This window comes from Morus notabilis, unplaced genomic scaffold, assembly GCF_000414095.1.
Source record: "Morus notabilis unplaced genomic scaffold, ASM41409v2 Scaffold899, whole genome shotgun sequence".
Classification (NCBI taxonomy): domain Eukaryota; kingdom Viridiplantae; phylum Streptophyta; class Magnoliopsida; order Rosales; family Moraceae; genus Morus; species Morus notabilis.
Genome location: NW_010359473.1, coordinates 42,585 through 61,891, shown reverse-complemented (window position 1 = coordinate 61,891; position 19,307 = coordinate 42,585). Strand labels below are relative to the sequence as shown.

General features: G+C 41.2%; 1 protein-coding gene across 1 annotated transcript in view; it reads right to left on the bottom strand.

The window, feature by feature from the left end:
* LOC21387780 (protein CASP) overlaps positions 1-17,951 on the bottom strand; it is a 38,990-nt gene extending 21,039 nt beyond the window's left edge. The window contains exons 1-5 of the mRNA XM_024163212.1: positions 17,597-17,951; positions 16,766-16,876; positions 16,361-16,539; positions 15,839-15,988; positions 15,294-15,382 (exon numbers count right to left, since the gene is read on the bottom strand). Coding sequence (XP_024018980.1) covers positions 15,294-15,382; positions 15,839-15,988; positions 16,361-16,539; positions 16,766-16,876; positions 17,597-17,684 — 617 coding nt within the window. The 5' untranslated portion in view covers positions 17,685-17,951. The remainder of the gene's footprint in view (positions 1-15,293; positions 15,383-15,838; positions 15,989-16,360; positions 16,540-16,765; positions 16,877-17,596) is intronic.
* Positions 17,952-19,307: the final 1,356 nt, after the last annotated feature.

Genomic DNA, 19,307 nt, shown 5'->3' with positions numbered 1-19,307 from the left:
GCTCGATGAAATCCTTCGCACATTGTGTGTGGAAGGTGCTGAATGGACAAAGGCCACACGTGGTTCCATGACAATCCCTAGGAGGCTTCTCAAGCCAGTATTGAAAGTCTGGTTCCATTTCTTGAAATTCCGGCTGATGCCTTCCTCCCATGATCATGTGGTGCACAAAGAGAGGGCTATCCTTCTCTACAATATTATGGAGGGCGGGGACATCAATGTGGGCAAAATCCTCCAGTAACAGATTGGTGTTTGTGCAATGCGGAACAATGGTGGGTTATGGTTCCCATCTCTTATTACTCAGTTATGCACAACACATGGTGTTGTGATTAAGAACTATGAGCCCACAGAGCAGCCCCCAATGCCTCTCACGCGTGCTGCAATCACCAGGCTCTGGCAGGATGATACACAACCAGAGGTGGGAGCGAGTCGAGCACCTGAACCTGCCGCGCCTAGCACTCCAGCTTCCGAACAGCCTCGCAATGATTTGGCAATAGGTTTCCGCCGCTTAGAACAAAGATTGAGTCACATGGAGGTCCTGCAATATGAGTCTTTACAGCAGATGCGCGAATTATGGAAATATGAGAAGCAGAGAGACTTGGCTCTCCAGAAACATTTCAAAGCCAACTCCAACAGATTTCACTCCTTTCCAGAATTTCCTCAGCGTTTGTGTGACTCATCCTCTGATGCGAACGAACCTCGTGATGAGGAAGAAATGGTGGCCGACCCTCCAAGTTCCACACCAGCAGAGCCATAAGAACCAGAAGTCGCTACCTCTGTGAGGAGAACAGATAAAGAAAAATCGGTTGCTCCAGAGCCATCGTCTCGGCGATTGAGGTTGCGTAGCGCCTCAAAGCGATTCTGAAGAGGAGCTCAGTAGCGGCGTTGACCACTCAGAGAAGTCTTTCCTCACCTACTATACTTGCTACAGTGTGCTTGCTATTCTGTTTTGTTTTGTTTTGCTGTTTGGTTTTATGGTTTTTAATTGTGCATCATCTTTCTTCACTTTCATTTTGCATTTTCTTATGTTTCAAGTTTTGTGAATGAATTTCTTGCAATCATGATGATTCGGCTGGATTTGGGCATAGTTTTTAGAAAAACATGATTTTCACTAAGTTTTTGTTAGCCCCCCTATTACGATGGTCTATGCTAGGAGGAAGGGTCGTAGGGGAATTTTGCAAGAAAAGGGGGAGGGAAGTGGAATTATGAAAAAAGGGTGCTGAGGTGTCAAGTTAGTTACGAATCTGTTAGCAAAGGTGTATTTAGGCAACCGAGTAAGTTGGAAGGAGGTGTCTGTGAATTAAGAGCAATTTCAATTAGCAGACCATTGGGAGGCAGGGGAACCTCGAATTCCTCATCGTTCTTATTTCCTTTTCTTAGAATTCAGAGTCAATATATGAAGAAAATCGATCAAAAAGTATATATAACAAGGGGCTGTTTACATGTATATTTACACCATAGAGACTAATTTAGGAAAGAATAAACAAGGATCTCCTAATTTATGAAGTGTCTATCAACTTTTATATGCTTCGTGCGATCATGTTGCACTGGATTGTGAGCAATATTGATGGCCGACTTATTATCGCAAAACAATCTCATCGGACTTTCAACCTTGACCTTTAGATCTCCCAAAATTATCTTTAACCATAAAAGTTCGCAAATTCCAAGCGCCATGGACCTGAATTCTGATTCTGCACTTGATCTCGCAACCACATTTTGTTTCTTACTCCTCCATGTAACAAGATTTCCACCCAAGAAGGTACAGTACCCCGAAGTTGATCTTCTATCATGAACTGATCCAGCATAATCGACATCAGTATAGGCTTCAAGGGTTAGCCTTTCTCCTCGTTTAAATAAGATTCCCTTACCAGGTGAACCCTTCAAGTACTGTAGAATTCTATACACGGCCCTTAGATGAGTCTCCTTAGGATTATGCATAAATTGGCTCACTACACTAACAACATATGCTATATCTGGCCTTGTGTGTGACAAGTAGATTAATCTCCCAACTAGTCTCTGATAATTGCCTTTATCAACCACTGCATCTTCTGGAACACTATCAATTTATGGTTGAATTCAATAGGTGTGTCAACTGGTTTACATCCCAGTTTACCTGTCTCCTTCAAAAGATCAATCACATACTTCTATTGAGATATGAAAATTTCTTGTCGAGAGCGAGCCACCTCTATGCCAAGGAAATACTTTAAGATCACCAAGATCTTTGATCTTGAATTCTTTCACTAGACGCTCCTTTAATTTCCCAATTCCTTCTAAGTCATCTCCAGTCACTATGATGTCATCTACATATACTAGCAATGCTGTGACTCCCCCTGAAGCTGAATGTCTTATGAACAACGTATGATCACCTTGACTTTGTCTAAATCCAAGATTTAACATAACCTTGGTAAACCTTCCAAACCAAGCTCTTGGGGATTGCTTGAGTCCATACAAAGCCTTTCTCAACCTACATACTTTTTGTTCTCCACTCGTAGAGCCGAACCCTGGAGGAACCTCCATATAGATTTCTTCCTCAAGATCACCATGTAAGAAGGCATTCTTGACATCAAATTGCTGCAATCTCCATTCAAAGTTGGCTGCCAATGACAGTAACACTCTCACTGTGTTCATCTTTGCTACCGAGGCAGATGTCTCAAGATAATCTATGCCATAGGTTTGTGTATAACCTTTGGCAACTAACCTTGCCTTATATTTTTCTAGTGAGCCATCGGACTTATATTTCACGGTAAAGACCCATTTGCATCCAACCGATTTCTTCCCTTTCGGCAATTCCACCAAATCCCATGTCTTGTTTTTCTCAAGGGCCTCCATTTCCACCTTCATGGCATTCCTCCAATTCTCATTTCCTAGTGCCTCAGATAATGTTTTAGGAATGGTAATGCTGTCAAGACTAGAGAGAAAGGCTCTATAGTTATGAGATAGCTTGTTATAGGTCATGAAAAGGTATAGGGGGTGTTGGGTGCAAGTCCTAGTCTTTTTCCTAAGTGCTATAGGAACATCAAGATCATCTTCTTTATGGATATCTGGGTCTTTGGAATCAGAAAGAGTAGTTGAAGAACTTACCTCATCAGTCACCGGGTTTGATTCAGATGATTGAACTTGCATCGGTTGAGATAATGGCCCTTTCTTCCTTGAATAGACTTTAGCAAACGGCTCAAGACGATTTTGTGTTATAGGCTGGACAGAAACAGTTTCGGACTGGATAGGCTGGGCAGGGACGGGGACAAGAGTAGGCTGGACAGGGAGCTCAAGAAGAAACTTATCTTCCATGAATGACGTCTCCCCCTGAAGATAAGGAGTATGAAAGTATTGATCGTCCTCAACAAAGGTAACGTCCGCAGATACATAAAATTTTCGAGCGGGAGGATGATAGCACTTATAACCCTTTTGAGTAGACGAATAGCCAACAAAGACACATTTGGTAGCTCTTGGGTCAAGTTTATCCCTATTTTGAGAATGGATATGAACAAATGCAACATAGCCGAAAATTTTTGGAACAAGTTGGAGACATTAAAATCAGGATAGAATTTCACAAGGACCTATACAGGACATTGGAAATCAAGTACTCTCGTGGGCAATCTATTTATGATGTGGATTGCGGTTAACACGGCTTCTCCCCAATAATTTTTTGGAACATTTTTCTAGAAAAGGAAGGCTCGGGTGACTTGTAAGAGGTGGCCATTTTTCCACCCAGCAACCCCATTTTGTTGGGGGTGTTGATGCAAGATGACTCATGAATAATGCCATTTTGTTGAAAGAATAGGGATAGAGTTTGATTGAAATAATCTCTAGCATTGTCAGATCGAAACCGTTTGATTCCCACGTCAAATTAGGTTTTAACCATATTAAAAAACATTGGAAACACAAGACTCACATCGGATTTGTTTTTTAAGAGGAAAATCCATGTCATACGAGTGTGATCTTCAATAAATGAAACGAACCAACGAGCTCCAGAAATATTGGGAACTGTAGAAGGCCCCCAAATATCACTATGAATAAGAGTAAATGGAAATAAGGTTCTTTTATTGCTTATTGGAAAAACAGAACGCTTGTGTTTAGCAAGCTCACACACATCACAATGAAAGCTTTCGACAGCAATTTTATTGACTAATGAAGGAAACATGACTTTAAGAACATTGAATGATGGATGACCAAGACGACGATGATGAAGCCATATTTTGTTATTGGTTTTAGGTGACTCGGTGAAGAGTGATAGGGAAGAAACATCCTCAAATTTATGTTGTTCACTAGGTCCTTCAAGATAGTAAAGGCCATCTCTCTCCCTAGCACGTCCAATCATCTACCTCGTACCTAATTCCTGAAGTTCACAATGAGAGGAATAATAAATCACGCTACAATCGAATCTTCTTCATCCCACGCATCGAACTTTGGATCTTCCCTTTTTAGACCAGTACCAAGCAAGTGGCTCAGCTTTCCTCTGCCCTTTAGTGTGTCCGCACCAGTTGAGACCACTTCAAATAGTTCCTTCCATCCAGCTTGTACACTGCCTGAATATTAGGCAGTTCTCGGACATCATAGCGACTGTCTTCAGTTGGCTGAACCCCGGTTACTTGAGATTCAGATGTATGACTATCTCCAGCGTTTTTTGACATGATTCAAGCGGAATGAAGAGAAGAAAAACAGCAAGAAAGACTCGGTTGACAAAAGGAATAAATTCTGGAATGAGAACCAGAATTGTTTGACAAAGGAATAAATTATGGGATGAGAACCAAAAAAAACACAGCAAAAGTTATGGGATGAGAACTAGAAAAACACAGCAAGGATCGATTAAACAGAAGTCATGAAATCCCTAGGAAAAAATTAAAATCCCTAGAGCTCTGATACCATCTTAGAATTCAGAGTCAATATATGAAGAAAATCAATCAAAAAGTGTATATAACAAGGGGCTGTTTACATGTATATATAATTACACCATAGAGCCTAATTTAGGAAAGAATAAACAAGGATCTCCTAATTTACAAATTAGAGAAGTCAACTCTCCTAAAATCTAGAAACAATAAAACCAGAAACACAATCAATCAATTACACAGTTTCCTAAAATAGGAAAACCGTGTTCTTTCCAACACCTTTTTTATTTCCTTCTTATTTTCCTGTATTCCTGTGAGAATGGAATCCATCTCTCGGAGGAGTATTTTGTGAGAATTAATAAAAGGAACTTAACCCATTTTCAAGTAATTTCTCTCTGTTTTCTATTGTTGGATTGCTTACTAGTGCAGGAATGTAACATTTTGGTATCAGAGCGAGTGGATCCATGGCGGACGCTTCCGGTGAACGGCTTCCGACGGAGGAGTTGCCTCAGCTCAAGCAGAAGCTGGATACGTTTTACGAGGCGTTGCAGATCGTGGAAGCTATGTCTGAGCCTCTCCCTAAACTCTAAGAAGATGTGACCGAGCTCGGCGTCCAGATGGGTGAAGTTCAAGGGTCGGTGCGCCGGCTGGAGAACCTTCTTCTCCGGCAAGCGGAATTTCTCCAACGGAACCCACCCTTGCCGCCGATGTTCAACGCGGGCCCGCAGCGTTTCCCTGACCCTTGACGACCAGCTCTGAATGTTCGGCCCGTGACGCCGCCTCCGCCCCCTCGCCACGACGAGCCCTGGCGATACGAACGGGAATTTCGGCAGGACACGCCTCCGACTCCGAGAGGACGGGCGGAGCACAGGGGAAGGAAACTAGAAATGCCTCTTTTTCACAGGGGCGACCCACAAGGATGGGTGTTTAGGGCCGACCGATACTTTGCCATGGAGGAAGAAGAAAAGGTGGTGGTCGCGTCGGTGTGCATGGAGGGTAGAGTCTTGGGCTGGTTCCAGTGGGCAGATGAGCAAGATCCGTTCAGATCTTGGCAGGAACTCAGGGCGGCAGTGCTACGGCGGTTTGTACGCGCGAGAGAAGTAGATCCGGTGGAACAAATGATGGCTCTCTGGCAGCAGGCATCAGTGGCGGACTATCGAGACGAGTTCGAGACCACGGCGGCGCAAATGCAAGGGGTTCCCAAAGCCAAATTCAAGGGGGCTTTCCTCCATAGGCTGAGGGAAGACATACGGACCGAACTGAAGATGCACCAGCCTAATGGTCTACATGAGATGGACTTGGCTCGGCAGGTAGAGGCCCGTAATGAGACGGCGGACCGGGTCAGAAGGAATTGGATGGGCCCAGGGCCCAGCTCTGAATTATGGGGACGTTCTGGGGGATCCTTTGAGGGCCCAAGTTCCACTTCCTTTTCACCAGAGGGCCCCCTTCGATCCAAACCCCAGAGTGAAGCGGTGATAGGTCAAGGGGCACGGCTAGGTAATGGTTTGGGAACGCCTCCACTGGTCGGTGCAGCGTCGGCGTACCGCCGGCTCACGGAGGAGGAGATACAGCACCGGCTAGGGGCCTTCGCTTTAAATGCAACGAAAAGTTTGGTCCGGGACATCACTGCAAGAATAGGCAGTTACAGGTATTAATTATGGCAGACGAGGAGGAATACTCCAGAGAAGATGGGGACGATGGTCAAGAAACTCGGTCAATGGAGGACAAAGGGAAGGAGGTCACGAATGAGAAGGTGGATTTGTCCTTGAACTCGACGCGGGGGGTGTCATCTTCCAATACCTTGAAGCTCCGATCCCGGATCGGAGGCTGAGAGGTAGTGGTGCTTGTGGACAGCGAAGCAACTTATAGCTTCATCTCAAAAACAATGGTGGGGGAGTTGCAATTGCCGATGGACTCCACGGCAAGTCACAACATTGTAGTGGGTAATGGTTTGAGTGTTAAGCAGACGGGAGTGTGTAGGAGGGTGCATTTGTGGATTCAAGGTCACTTGGTGGTAGAAGACTTCTTTTCCTTTGAGTTAGGGGGAGCGGATCTAGTTATGGGGGTGTCGTGGCTCAGCACACTCAGAGAAGTAAGGGCGGATTGGTCAAAATTCCTAATGAAGTTCCAGGCGGGGCCAACTTGGGTGATTTGGAGGGGTGATCCTAGTCTGTGCTACGCGCCGGTCAAGATGAGCTCCTTGGTCCGGACGTTGTCACCGGATGGGGCTGGATTGCTGGTTGAAGAGTGTGAGTTTTCTGGGCTAGATAAGGAAGAAGAAAACCGAGAGATTCCAGTGGAGGTACAAACAGTTGTTGACAATTTTGAAAAGGTGTTTGAGACTCCGATAGGGCTACTGCCGCATCGAGGACGGGACCATCGGATTGTGCTGAAAGAGGGTGTTGATCCGCCAAACGTACGGCCTTACCGGTTTCCGCAAATCCAAAAAGGAGAGATCGAACGCTTGGTGTCGAACATGCTAACTTCTGGGATTATTCGGCCGAGTAGCAGTCCCTATTCCAGTCCGGTTATCTTGGTCAAGAAGAAGGATGGGAGCTGGCGATTTTGCGTGGACTATCGCGCGCTGAATCAAGTATCCATTCCTGATAAGTTTTCGATTCCGATGATCGGCGATCTACTGGATGAATTCCATGGGACAGTGGTGTTTTCAAAGTTGGATTTGCGAGCTGGATATCACCAGATCCGAGTGCATGAGGCAGATGTCGAAAAGACGGCCTTTCGCACACATGAGGGACACTGAGTTTCTCGTCATGCCCTTCGGCTGACGAATGCACCGGCCACTTTCCAGGCTCTCATGAATCGCATTTTTCGTCCACATCTTCAAAAATTTGTCTTGGTATTCTTTGACGACATTTTGGTCTACAGTCGCTCATGGGAAGAGCACCGCCAGCACCTCACCGTTGTACTTGGACTATTGCAGCGTGAGAGGTTGGTTGCCAATAAGAAAGTGTTGTTTCAACCAGCAGCAACTGGAATACTTAGGCCATATTATTTCGCGGGCCAATAAGAAAAAGTGTTGTTTCGGCCAGCAGCAGCTGGAATACTTGGGCCATATTATTTCGGCGTGGGGTGTGACGGCCGACCCATCCGAGATACAGGCAATCACCTTATGGCCTCCGTTGAGCAACGCAAGAGAGGTGCGTGGGTTCTTGGGGCTCACCGGATACTACAGGCGATTTGTCCAGGGCTATGGAAATATTGCAAGGCCGTTGACGAAGATGGACAGATGAGGCGGCCCGCGCGTTTGAAGACCTCAAATCAGCAATGACTCACATTTCGGTCTTGGCCATGCCCAACTTCTCTAAACCCTTTGTTATCGAAACTGACGCTTCGGGAAGTGGCTTGGGAGCGGTGTTGATGCAGGAGGACAGACCCATTGCCTTTTTCAGTAAGGCACTCGCCTCTTCTTCCCGTTTGAAGTCCATCTACGGGAGGGAATTAATGGCGGTGGTTCTTGCAGTACAAAAATAGAGGCACTACCTCTTAGGCCGCCACTTTGTGGTTCAAACCGACCAACAAAGCCTGCGGTTCTTGATGAGTCAACGACAGTTCCCCCCGAGCAGCTATGATGGGTGTACAAACTGTTGGGTTATGATTTTGAAGTGCAGTACAAATTGGGGGCATCCAACCGGGTTGCGGATGCACTGTCCCGACGGGGCAACTGGAATGAGACTTCCTCTCCGCTCTAACTATACCCCACACGTGGGATTTCGCTGCCATTCAGCTGGAGCAACGTACAGAACCAACGTGGGCTCCTATCATTTCTAAACTCGAAAAATGGGAAGTTTTGGAAGGGTATTCGTTGAAGAACGGCCTGCTATTCTACAAAGACAGGCTGGTGTTGGTCGAAAACTCCCCTTGGATAGCTCGATTGATCCACGAATTTCATGACTCAGTAATTGGGGGACATTCTGGTTTTGTACGCACCTACAAACGGTTGTCTGCAGTGGTTTTTTGGAGAGGAATGAAGCGGCACATTCGGGATTACGTAGCTCACTGTGAGATATGTCAGAAGAACAAGTTGGAAGCATTATCCCCTGCCAGCCTCTTACAGCCCCTCCCTATTCCCACCCAAGTATGGGACGATATCTCCATGGATTTTGTGGACGGCCTACCAAAATCCGGTGGCTTTGACACCATATTGGTGGTGGTGGATCACTTGTCAAAGTACGCCCACTTTTGTCCCCTATCTCATCTGTTTTCTGCCAAGCAGGTGCTTGCCCTGTTTGTTACAAACATCGTCAAGCTGCATGGAATACCACGGTCAATTGTGAGCGATCGTGACGCTGTGTTCATGAGTGGGTTTTGGCGCGAGCTATTCAAGTTACAGGGTACTAAGCTGCATACTAGTTCAGCCTATCACCCAGAATCCGATGTACAAACTGAAGTCGTGAATCGTTGCTTGGAAACGTATTTGCGGGTGTTTCGCAGGGGATAAACCAAGACAATGGTCGGCGTTCCTTCCGTGGGCAGAGTATTGGTTCAACACCACCTTTAATGCCTCAACAGAGTTCACCCCTTTTCGCATGGTTTATGGCCGCAACCCCCCGCCCTTTATCGCTTCAAAGATTCACCGGGCACCGTGGCAGCAGTGGAGGAACAGCTAGCCCTACGCAATGCCATGTTGGACCTGCTGAAATCTCATCTCGTGTTGGCTCGGCATCGCATAAAGAAATTCGCCGATAGTCATAGAAGGGAGCTCAGTTTCAAGGTGGGCGAGCTAGTCTTACTCAAGCTGCGGCCTTACCAGCTTAAGTCCCTTGCACGACGCGTCAATGAGAAGCTCAACCCACGCTTCTATGGGCCGTTCGAAGTGGTGGACCACATTGGCCCTGTGGCGTATCGTTTGCGTTTGCCTGACGATGCTCGCCTCCACCCAGTTTTCCATGTTTATTAGCTAAAGCCTTTTAAGGGATCTGCTGTTATTGTCTATCCTCTACCTTCCCAGTTATCTGATGACTTGGAATTATGTGTTCAGCCAGCAGACGTGTTAGCCACTCAGGTCGTAATGGTGGGGGCCGCGAGGAGCCAGAAGTGCTCATTAAGTGGCAAGGCCTGCCTGCGTGGGAGTCCACTTGGTTGCCTGAAGCTGCCACACGCTTATAGTTCCCCTCCTTCAACCTTGAGGACAAGGTTGCTCTCGAAGGGGAGGGTAATGTTAGGCCCCCTATTACGATGGTCTATGCTAGGAGAAAGGGCCGTAGGGGAATTTTGCAGGAAAAGAGGGATGGAAGTGGAAATATGGAAAAAGGGTGCTGAGGTGTCAAGTTAGTTACGAGTCTGTTAGCAAAGGTGTATTTAGGCAGCCGAGTAAGTTGGAAGGAGGTGTATGTGAATTAAGAACAATTTCTGTTAGCAGGCCATTAGGAGGCAGGGGAACCTCGAATTCCTCATCGTTCTCATTTCCTTTCTTATTTCCTTCTTATTTTCCTGTATTCCTGTGAGAATGGAATCCATCTCTCGGAGGAGTATTTTGTGAGAATTAATAAAAGGAACTTGACCCATTTTCAAGTAATTTCTCTCTGTTTTTTATTGTTGGATTGCTTACTGGTGCAGGAACGTAACAATTTTGTCCTTAACTTCTTCATGATTGTCTTCTTCCATATTTGTGATATTTCTTCATTTGAGCACTTAGCCTGGTGTTATTGATTCATTAAACTTCTAGAGAAAGATTGTATAAATGTGTTTTATTCTTAGGTCTTACAAAGTCTAGAACTTACTTGATGCACTCTTGAGGTGAAATCCTAGTTAAGCACCTTACCAAAGAAGTGATTTAGGTCATCTTTGGACTGTTTGAGCTTTTTGAGCCTACCTTGACATGTTACTCCTTAGTATGCCCGTTGAACCTACTTTTACCTTTCTCCTTGTTCCTTTTTTTTTCGGTACCCTACTTGCTCTTTCACAACATTGAGGGCAATGTTGATTTTAAGTTTGGGGGTAGGGGGAGCTTTTGATGCCAAGTAGTTATCCTTATTAATCTAAAAAAAAAAAACTTTGCTCCGCTGTTTTGGAATGCTTAGTAACCAGGAGTGAACATGAACCCATGTTCACTTTTGCGTCAAACGGTAAACCAAGGCAAGAGCAAGCAAAAAAAAGAAAAAAAAAAGCGCCGTGAATTGCATCTTGTTAAGTAACTGGGTGTCTTCATCACCAATGTTGGCACTCGCATAAAAAGGCAAGTGTGGCATCTCTTGGTAGTTTAAAAAAAAAAAGGGGGTAAAATAAAAATAAAAGTAGATATGGTGGAAAAGGGGAAGCAAAAACTTGAGTTTGGGGGTGTTACTTGGGAATGTTATTTGAGCTTTTTGAGGTCCTAGAATTATTAATGTGCTTTAAGGGTGAATTGAGCCAAAACATCATTTCATATTCTACCTTCATCCTAGCCTATCATTTCAAGCCTAAAAAGTCCTATTGATCCTTGGTAGTGTGTTGATCTACATTAGTAAAGAGAGTGTTGAAAAGTGAGCCTATCGAGTTTGAAAATGCGCTTATAGATCTTAGCCTAGAGCATGTGTGCATTATCCCATCTAGATTGACAATTATAATATTGCACTTGGCTGTTCACATACACACAAGAAAGGTCCAATTGGAGAAGAGGCAATTTGTTGAAGTTAAGTTCAACACTTGGGTGGAAATTGTATTTTTCTTTAAGCTATGTTCCTAATCCAGCTTTTTAGGGTAACTTTTTCGAGAATTCATTCACAAAACTTGTGCTTCTTTTCTTTTATTCATTGTTGTTTTTAGCTCTCGTTTATGTTTTTGGTGTGTCTTGCTCGAGGACGAGCAATACTTTAAGTTTGGAGGTGTGATAACTCTAAAAAATTAGAATTATCTTATGCATTTTTAGCTTAAAGTTTGCTTAGCCAATAGTGTATTTCATTGTTTTCTCTGTGTTTTAACTTAGATTTTCTGATTTTGCATTTTATCTTGCTAAATTCTGTACTTGTGCTGCTCTCGGGTTAAGAATGAGTGATTTGAGTAAAAAAAGAGGTTGAAATATGCCTAAGTTGTGATTTTGCAAATTGCAGGGAGAATGTTATGACTATACTGCAGCATTTAGGCAGCATTCTAGGTGCAGCTAGCAAATATGACATCAGCGCACTACCTGGAGGAAACGAACAAAAGGCCCATGTGAGCTGATTGAGCTGTACAGCAGTGTGGACCACTTCAGCCCCTATCAATTGACACCTCAGCCCTTTTTGTTGCCCTAAAGAGGAATTGCTTTATGAAAACAAGGGGGCAACCACCGAGTACAAAAGAAAAAAAAAAAGAAAACAAAAGGAAAAAAGAAGGCAATAGAGAACACAGAACGGAGGGAGAAAACAAAGGCAGGACCAGAGACGTGAAATAAAAGAAGAAAAATTCAAGAGAGAGAGCAGCAGCAAGGAGAAACTCTAGAAGATCCAAAATCCAACTCCTCGATTCCTCTTCTTAGCTTGATTCTTTGTTATTTTCGCTATTAATTAATACATGGATTACTTTGGAAATCTGATTTCTGTAATTACCATCATGAACTAATTGTTAAGCTAGATCTGCTAATGGAACCAAAGTTGTAAAGATGATGTTTGCTTGAGGAATGTTGATTAATTCTATTTCATGTTCATCTATCTATGCTTAATGCTTATTTTTGTTTTTGGCTGGCCATCGATCATAGAATATATGACTAAGATTAATACTAGAAAGGTTAATTTTAGTTGGATCCAACATAGATGATGCAAGTTCAATAATCTTGTTTTAGTTTGTTGATTTGTGAATGGTATAGGAATATATTGTTCATCTTGCATAACATAAAGAAATCTGAGCTTAATTTGCATTCTAAAACTAGATTCACAAAGGAATATGCTGGAAATGGTTGGAGAATCTGTACACATAAACACTTCGGAAGAATCTTATGCTCAATAAATGAGTTTCTGTTAACATGATGCTTAAATGCTATAGCATTCTTGCAGCATTCTGTCATATTTGCAACTAAGGGGAAATTAGTGGGTCTAGCTGATTCACTCCGCTGCATACACTCCAGTTTAGCATTTTTGATCTTCTGGTTAATCTTTTCTTACATTTTATTATACATTTCTGCATTTAAATCAATTGGGTAATTTTTGAACAGTCAACTTTTTATCATTCTTAATGAGTAAACTAGTTAATTTCTGCATGTACACTTGGTGATTCATTATCTGTGGGACAATATCCGTATTCTGTACACTTTATTACTTGTCTGCGACACGTGCACTTGCGAGCATAAAAATCACGCAACAATGGCTTATCAGTAGCTTTCCTTACTTCCTATATATATTCACGTGTACTCTTTAATAAAATATACAACATTGATTATTCTTCCCAAAACTGTTAACAACCAATGTACTTTACCTCAATTTCATTGAAACAAAATTATAACTCAAACTATATCTACTTTTCTCCCAACAACAACAACAAGCCTCAATCCCAACTTAATTGGGGTCGGCTATATGAATTTCACTTTTCTACGCAGCTTTATTCAAAACTAAACTTTGCTGAAGGCCTAGATCTAGAATGTCTTTCCTAACTACTTCGGTCCACGTAATTCTTGGTCTACCCCTCCCTCTCCTAGTATTAGGTATAAGAATGTCCTCCCAAGCACGAACTGGTGCTTCTAACAATCTACGTTGAACATGCCGTACCACCTCAAGCGGCCTTTGTGCACCTTATCTTCTATTGGTGCTACACCTACTTTACTACAAATAACTTCACTCCTTATGCGATCCATTCTCGTATGACCACTCATCCATCTTAACATACGTATTTTTGCCACACTCATTTTAGATATATGTTCTCCTAATGGCCCAACATTCACTACCATATAACATAGCTGGGCGGATTACAGTCCTATAAAACTTTCCTTTCAACTTAATAGCCATCTTGCCATCACATAAAACTCTCGTAGCATTCTTCCACTTAACCCACCCTGCCTTAATCTTATGTTGAATATTCTCTTCTATATCTCCTTCGTACTGCACTATAGACCCAAGGTACCTAAACTTCCAAGAAGCCTCAATCTCCACACCATCTAAAGAAATTACATCACTCTGATTACTTGAGTTACTAAGGGCCCGTTCACTTCATGCCTTACACTCGAATAAGGCGAACTCGAGTTTTTTTTTGGGCTAAAATACGCGTTCGCTTACTCAAACTTGAGTTTGAAATTCGAGTAAGTAAACTTCACCGTCCCCTCAAACTCCCATTACTCAAGTCATGTTCTACAGTGTAGATTCCTGCTTTTCTGACATTTCTTCCCGTTGGAGAAAGCTTATGCCTACTCTGCAAAAAGCTTATGCGACTCCCCTCATTTAATTAACACATTCTTCCCTTGTTCCCATCTCCAACCTTAATCTTCTTCTTCTCCGTTCACGTTCACTGAAAGAAAGTAAATACCAACAAATTAAACCACCATTTTTCTCTAAGTCCTCTTCTCTTCGCTTTGAACCCTAAACTGAAAAAATCCAGCTCTTATTCACAGTTCACAACACCCAAACCCAATCAAATCAAAGAAATCACATTGACTCAGTCGTCGTCGTGAAGCATCCCCGTCGGAAGCACTTCTCCGCCTCTGCCATAGCACATCACCCAATTGCGGAGCCCTCCCCTCTTGCCGTTGGCTGACACGAGCAAGAAAAACTCTCTCATTTATTTAGAAAAAAAAAACCAGAGCATCATTGTGGAAGAAAGCCTTTGAATGCCTGGGTTTGATTCATAACGTAAATGTTTGGAGGTCCGACATGATGGGGAAGCGACTTCATTTGGTTTACCAGTTGGCAACGCGATTGGCTGGGTTCGAGAAGTGGGCGGAGCGATTGGTTAGGTTCGCGAAATAGGCGGCAAAATTGGGAGGCAGCTTGGCTGGGTTCTGAGGTGTAGTGGGGTTGTGGGTGGGGATGAGGATGGACGGCGGGATATTGGGTAAGGATGGGCTGCGGGGTCACATATTTGACTGTGAAAACTGATTAGGATTTGGGTTTAATTTTTTGGTCTGCAACTGCAAGTAAAGCCAAGATGAAGAAGAAGATTTTTTTTTTTTTGGGTTTTTTATGATAAATATATTTCTTAATTGAATTTATATCAATTAATTGGAGTTTGGTATTTGTGCAAGTAAACACAAAATTCAAATTTCAAAAGTTAAATTAGTCAACACCTAAACACTAAACTCCAAATTTCAAATTACACTCAAATCTTTTAAAACTCAAATCTAGTTTTTTAACTCGAATCATAAAATTTGAGTTAGTGAAGTGAATGCCCCCTAAACCTACAATGCATGTATTCGGTTTTCGTCCTACTTAACTTAAATCCATTTGTCTCGAGAGTCTGTCTCCACAGTTCTAACTCACAGTTAACTCCTTTCTTATGTTCATCAACTAAAACTATATCGTCCGGAAAAAAAAAAATTATAACTCAAAAGGCCATCATAGAAAGTAATACCTTTCTTTTAGGACCTCAAGTGTTTTCTGGTTCTCCTCTGCCAAACTTCTTTGCTTGATCTCCACTATCTCTTTCACTTTTTCTTCCGTCTGAACAAACATGCCAAAGATTGCGTTGAAAAGGAAAATCTAGGTATAGATTTCTCTTACAATTGTTTAATTCAGTCAGTTTCTTCACTTTTTTATTCTAATAACACACAACAAGAATTTCATTTCATTTTTTTTTCTGGAATTTGAATAATGGGGAATCCCGTGATTGGGCTCCTTTATCAGAATGACTTTAGGATTTCTGTCTTATTATTTTCTTTGAACATGGAGTGTTATTTGTCGATTCTTCAAGATGAAGACATGCAAGAAATATTAAACCACAGCATATAATATGTAATTTATGTCCTACTTTTTTTTTGTCCTTTTATGATATGGAAACTTTCTTATACTAATATATGAATCATGACACAAGGAAAAGAGGATAAGGAATCCTTTACAAAGTAAAGGAAAAAATAAAAATAAAAACATGAAAGAACTCAAAAGGGGGAATATTGTTACCTGTTGCTCCAATTGGCGGTTGCGCTCCTCAAGTCTTCTTATTGTTGCCTGCTGATTCTTCAAATGAGCTGCTTCTGTCCGGAATTCCTCAAGCTCAACTTTCATTTTCCTATTCTCCAATTCTAGTTCAGACAATTTCTGATCTTGCTCCTACATAGAGAGAGACAGATAAATATGACTTTACGTATTTCACAAACATGAGAACACAGCCTTCAAACAGCATGCCGAACAGCAGAACAGACACTCGTGTGACTGACATGCAGTTTACATATGTTGACATTTTCATTATCATAAGTTCTCATTTCATCCACATGTACATAAATCAATAATTGAAACTTTCCCGTTGCTGACACAATACTAGGAGAATCTCCAATTCACCACCTGCTGAATGCATATATCCTTAAACCCTCAACGTAGTTGCAAAAAATCATTCAGGTAGCATAGCAGGCACAAAAACAATCAAGTCAAAACTTTGCCAGGCGCATGCTGTAATGGGTAAATGAAACGTGTTTAGATAATTACCGAAATTGAAGCAAGAGCTGGATATGGATCGGGAGCCTCATAAATTTTTTGGTAGATGTTAAGAAAAGCATTTTCTGCAAACTTTGCTCTCTTTGTGAGATTATCAACTTCTTCTTGGAATCCCTTTAGTAAAGAATTAAACAAAGTCAACTTGTCCTCTGGTGAAGCTTTTCTAAACTCTGTAGAAAGAAACATTTTCCAATCAGTACAAATAGCTTGGTGCAAACTGCAAGAACGTAAGTAATGGACTAACAACGACGAGTACACCTTTGAGATCTCTTCCTGCCTTACCAACAATCCATTAGTGGAGCAAATGGGACTCTCAAACTTTTTAGAACTCTTATATCACTTCTTCCCCTTAAAAGATTCAAAGTTCAGTACTGCTTGTTCAGAGTAAATACATACCTTTAGTACTTTCTGCAAGCTTCCGCCGGTTTTTCTGGCTGTTTTCTTGATTGTCAGCAATTTTAACTCCTTGTTCGTCCAATACATTTCTTTCCTTCTCCAGATCAAACTCTGCAAAAGAGAGTAAAAGAAAAAATATATTGAATAATATATCCATAGGCGCTATGGTGGCATGTCAGTACACCTTTCGATACCATTTAATTAAAAGAGACAATAAGGAGACAAATTGTAATAGAAGAAATCAAAAGGAAACAAAATATAAAGAGTTTCCAAGGGACCTCCAAAGAAACAGATTATCAAGCTGATAACTTCTCAACATTTCCCTTCTAATACACAATTCATGTTCTGAACGTGTTCAAACTTTCTTAAACCATTACTCATTCCACAGCATAGGAATATGTAATTCAGTATGATTATGCACAACTTCTACTGATTCAAACCCCCAAATGAATAAGACATCGCTGATTTGAACCGATTTAATCATGAAAATAATAACTCCAGTTTAAATCACGATCCAAATCACAAAATACCGCAACATTCCTCTTTAACGTGCTCAATGTAGCAACAAAAAATTGAAAACTTAGCCAAATTGAAATCAATTACTAAAATCAATAGAAAATCATCTAAATGGAAGAACTTAGCCAAATTGAGCGAAATCTTCATCTTCACGGTAACTTTTTTCCCCTCCTTCTCCACTTCTATTCAAATCAACTGCTTCAATTTCTACTCCAAAACATAATCGGAAGCTCCAAACCCTCAAAAATTCAAAAATTCCCACCAAGTTTCTCCAAGAAATGGAAATTCTTCAAGAAAATTGAATCGCGGAAATACCTTTCCAGAAATTGGAGACGACCGAGGCGGGAGAAGCCGAGGAGCTGTACTTGTTGTCTCTATCGGATCCACCTTGAGGATTCTCCATTGTTGTAAATCCAGATCTCTCCCTATCGGAGCGTAGAAACGACGAGTCGTTTTTTAGTTCCCGATCAGTCTCTCTCCCCGGCAATATACTTCTTCGACATTCACTGGGATTGAAAAAGAAAATGGCAGTTAATGGATCTGAGTGGAAGAGACAACGTTTTATGGGAAATTGGGATAATTGGATTTTCTCTTTGTCAGCTTCCTTTCTTTGAATGTAGATTTCAAGTGAAATCGTTTGTGTTTTTCACACGCTCGGGACAAGCGAAACATCGACTGGTTAGAGAAATCGCAAAAAATGACCTTAAACGCTGGCAATCCGGGTGGACAACGAAACCACTGTGAAATTAATGGATTTGAATTTATTATAAATGAGTTTAGATTATAATTAGATTGACATAATTAATATGATTAATAAATGAATTGGATTAGGATTGATCTTTTAATATAAATTGATATGATTAATTATATATGTCATCTGTAATCTAATGATATGTAAGAAAGTTTATATGACATATTAAATATAAATAATGTGAATTTTAATATTTATAGGTAAAATTTATTTATTTTAAAAAAAAATTAACCAATAAATATGTTAAACATATCTTGACTGTGTTAAATAAGTCATTATTATATTAATTATTTATTCAATATATTAATTTAAATAGATTATACAGGTTGACACGATTAATACGATTAATAAATGGATCGTGTTTGGGTTGACATTTTTGACACGTTTAATAAATAGGTCGTGTTTAGGTTGGTGTTTTCTGACACGATTAATAAACGGGTTAACACGACACGATCCACTAATACAAATTGCTACCCTTACCTTAAACACATCCTTTCTATCCTTTTATTTATTGTGATAGGCTACCCATTTGATAATAATTTATTAAATTATAAATAATAATCTGTTAAATTACGCCCACAATATTTGTCAAATTATCGATAATAATCTGTTAAATTACTTACTCTAAAATGGTAAAATTCAATAGACTAATATTGAGACTAAAATTTTTTTAATAATATCATTTTAAAAGGTATTTATTAAAATTATCCAACTAGTTATTTATGTCACTAGATTGAAAGCATTAGGCTAGACTGGCCATGAAAAACTCAACTTGGGCTGATGTGGAGGAAGAGGGAGAAAAAAAAAAGGTAAAAAGGGAATAGGTTAGATTAAGGATGAAATTACATAATTAACCATTGTTTTTTAAAATCTTATTATTTATGCCACTAAAAGAATCTTAATATCACTGATTATTTTCTTTTTTCATTTTTGCTCTCGTCCAGTCTCTTTGTTTCTTCCATCTCTCTCTCTAAATGCAAACAAACTTCCCCGCCTCTATCCGCCGTTGCCGTGCAAGAGTGTGCACCGAGGTAGCACATCGGAGATCGCAAAGTCGAGAGTCATCAACAATGGACAAACCTAACGATGGTTAGACGGATCTCGTTCTTTTCTCTCGGTGTGTTGCAGATCCAGCGTGAGGATATACAGATAACCTATTGGGATATGAAAAAAACCTGACATAATATTTTTTTTAGTGGCATAAATGATAAATTCGAAAGATAACCTACTAGGATCTGAAAGATAACCTAGTTGGATATGAAAAATAACCTATCA